At 42.3% G+C, this 3,473-nt stretch overlaps 1 protein-coding gene across 1 annotated transcript; it reads right to left on the bottom strand.

Annotated features, from left to right (window-relative positions):
- Positions 1-344: 344 nt before the first annotated feature.
- Positions 345-1,277, bottom strand: LOC130283138 (olfactory receptor 1019-like). Its single transcript, XM_056532329.1, has one exon. The coding sequence runs from the start codon at positions 1,275-1,277 to the stop codon at positions 345-347; it is 933 nt and encodes a 310-aa protein (XP_056388304.1).
- Between the last annotated feature and the right edge of the window lie 2,196 nt (positions 1,278-3,473).

Consider the following 3,473-nt stretch of genomic DNA (forward strand, 5'->3'; position numbering starts at 1 on the left):
TAGGGGAAATGTCCCCTGAAATGAAGGGAGCAGACCAGATCTCTATTCATTCTCTATGAAGGGGCACTGCTTCATAAACAATGAATGGTGTGCTGGCTACGTATGTGCGGTGTGTTATTACAGCAGTGGGAAAATAATGTCTTAGGGTGTGACTATGGCCATGGCTAGGCTCTAGCCCCAGGTGTTTTGGAGACCAAACAATGTTCCTAGGTATGGGTAAAGGTTATTGTTTTTATCTATAACCAATCCAGCTTTTAGACAACTTTTTCAAAATGCTGAACAACCACCTTAAGATGCATATACTTATCTGGGTTAGTTAAAAAAAAAAAAAAAAAAAAAGTAATTTATAAAGTTAGTTTGAGTACAATTTTCTTTATCCCAATATAAAAATCATGATTTCTCAAGCTGTAAATTATAGGATTTAATAAAGGTATCAATACAATATATAAAAGTGCAAAAAATTTGTCTTGCTCTGGATAATAACTTGATGCTGGTCTCATGTACAAGCAAATGATAGTACCATAGAAAATACTAATACAAGTGAGGTGGGAAGAGCAGGTAGAAAATGCCTTATGCCGTCCTTTTGCAGATTTAATCTTCAATATGGTAAAAATGATTAAGACATAGGAGATCAAAGTAAGCAAGAATGTAGAAAGGGTCAGAAGACTACCAACAATGTAATTCAGCATCTCTACTTTAAACGTGTCACTGCAAGAGATCTTAAGCAAAGGTGAGAGATCACAGAAGAAATGGTTAATATGATTGGATACACAGAATGATAGCTTAGATACAAGCAAAATATGTCCTGTTGGATCCAGAAGACCAATGACCCATGCAGATGTTGCCATCATGGAACACCGTTTCTGACTCATCAGGGAAGTGTAATGAAGAGGTTGACAGATTGCAATATAGCGGTCATATCCCATAGCCGCAAGTAAGATGACCTCAATGCTAGCCAAAGCAATGAAGAAATACAACTGGACCATGCAGGCCACAAATGAGATGGCTTTTCGTTTAGTGAGAAGTATATTCAGCAGTTTTGGCAAAATATTTGAAGTATAGGCAATGTCAATGAGAGAAAGGTTCAGCAATAAAATATACATAGGAGAGTGTAAGTGAGAACTCCCCCAGATGACCACAATAACTATTAAATTCCCAGAGAGAATGAGAAAATAGAGAAGTAGAATTGTTACAAAAATTGGTAACTGATGTTGTGGTATTTCTGATAATCCATGGATGGAGAACTCTGTCACATTGCGTGAGGCTTCTGGATTCATTCTATAGATGTCCCTGTCAAGAATAAACGTAGATACCTTGCATTTTGCATGCTTTCTGTTTATAAATTATTATTTCTGAAGCATCAATAACTAGTCAAAATTGCATCAACAATCTAACTAGATGAAATGCAGATAAAAGAACAGAACTTACTGTATTTTATAGTACATTAAATCTGTAGAACTTGCCAGTGTTGACTCACTGTATACTTATATGGTAAGTTGGCTTGCAGGGGTAGTACAATATCAGCAAATAAAACTTGTCATAATTTTTTTCATATCCCTTAAATTTGAAATGCATCCTGGAAAAACTTTACACAGTTTTAGGCTAAGATTATACTGTAAGTACCGAAAACAATCCTTTTTAACTTAGAGCTCAAGAATGCTCTAGTAAGAGAGCAAAAGTACTGTCTGAATGGATGTGTACAAAGGGAAAAACTGCTACACCTGTCTATCCAGGAAGAGGCAAAGTGCGTAAATGGGCAAGATCAATCACAAATTGAACGGTGAATGTAAACATATATATATATATATATTTGCCACCAAACACATGTTGAAAAAACTCCAAAGAGGCCCTAAATGCAATTTCCACTCAAATGCAAACATGACAGAAAAAACGTCAGACCCAGAAAATTGCACTGGTGTTTTTTCTGGTGTTTTTTTTCTGTGAAAAAAATGCAGGGAAAAAAAACAAGTGGAATCCTAGCCTTAATGCTTGTTTCACACACCGCATTTTGGGCCATATTTTGGTCAATAATTGAACCAAAAATGGTTCTTAAAGACGCAAGGTGTACCTGTTCGCCCTGCACCCGGTCCCGGTATATAACGCGGGCAGGGTCGTTTGAAGGAATTTGGGGGCCCCAAGCAAAATGGACATGGAGGCCCCCCTTGATGTTCATGCACGTCACGCTCTAGGGCCGGCGTCAGGACGTAGTAACGCCGGCCCTTGAATGCTGGGAGCGCGATGTGAGCGAACGTCTATATGAGGCGCCCACATTAGGTGCAGCACAGTTACCCCACGTTAGGTGCGGCACAGTCCCCCCCACGTTGGGTGTGGCATAGTTCCCCCTACGTTAGGTGCAGCACAGTTCCCCCATGTTAGGTGCGGCACAGTTCCCCCCACGTTAGGTGCGGCACAGTTCCCCCCATGTTAGGTGCGGCACAGTTCCCCCCACGTTAGGTGTGGCACAGTTCCCCCCACGTTAGGTGCGGCAGAGTTCCCCCCACATTAGGTGCAGCAGAGTTCCACCCACATTAGGTGCAGCAGAGTTCTCCCCACATTAGGCTAGCAGTGTTCCCCCACATTAGGTTCAACATAGTTCCCCCACATTAGGCAGTATAGTTCCCCACATTAGGTGCAGTATAGTTCCCCACATTAGGTGCAGTATAGTTCCCCACATTAGGTGTAGTATAGTTCCCCTCATTAGGTGCAGTATAGTTCCCCCACATTAGGCTGTAGTCCCCCCACATTAGGTGCAGTATAGTTCTCCACATTAGGTGCAGTATAGTCCCCCACATTAGGTGCAGTATAGTTCTCCCCACATTAGGTGCAGTATAGTTCTCCCCACATTAGATGCAGTATAGTTCTCCACATTAGGTGCAGTATAGTTCCCCACATTAGGTGCAGTATAGTTATCCACATTAGTATAGTCCCCCACATTAGGTGAAGTATAGTTTACCCCACATTAGGTGCAGTATAGTTCTCCACATTAGGTTGGCAGTATAGTTCTCCACATTAGGTTGGCAGTATAGTTCTCCACATTAGGTTGGCAGTATAGTTTACCCCACATTAGGTGCAGTATAGTTCCCCACATTAGGTGCAGTATAGTTCTCCCCACATTAGATGCAGTATAGTTCTCCACATTAGCTGCAGTATAGTTTACCCCACATTAGGTGCAGTATAGTTCTCCACATTAGGTTGGCAGTATAGTTTACCCCACATTAGGTGCAGTATAGTCCCCCCACATTAGGTGTATTATGTTCCCCCACAGACATACAGCCTCCAGCCATACAGTGTATGGCTGGAGGCTGTATGCCTGTTTACTGCCCTACTTCAGTGTTCTGACCACTGCTCCTTTTGTCCGGCCACCATAGCAGTAGGTCCCGGGACTGGAGGAGCGGTGGTCAGAGCACTGAAGCTTATGTGCCGCTGGTCACTTACCATGCTGGCCAGCGCATGTCCTGTTCGCTGCTCCGCTC

This window comes from Hyla sarda, chromosome 7 (genome assembly GCF_029499605.1).
Source record: "Hyla sarda isolate aHylSar1 chromosome 7, aHylSar1.hap1, whole genome shotgun sequence".
In the NCBI taxonomy this organism is placed as follows: Eukaryota; Metazoa; Chordata; class Amphibia; order Anura; family Hylidae; genus Hyla; species Hyla sarda.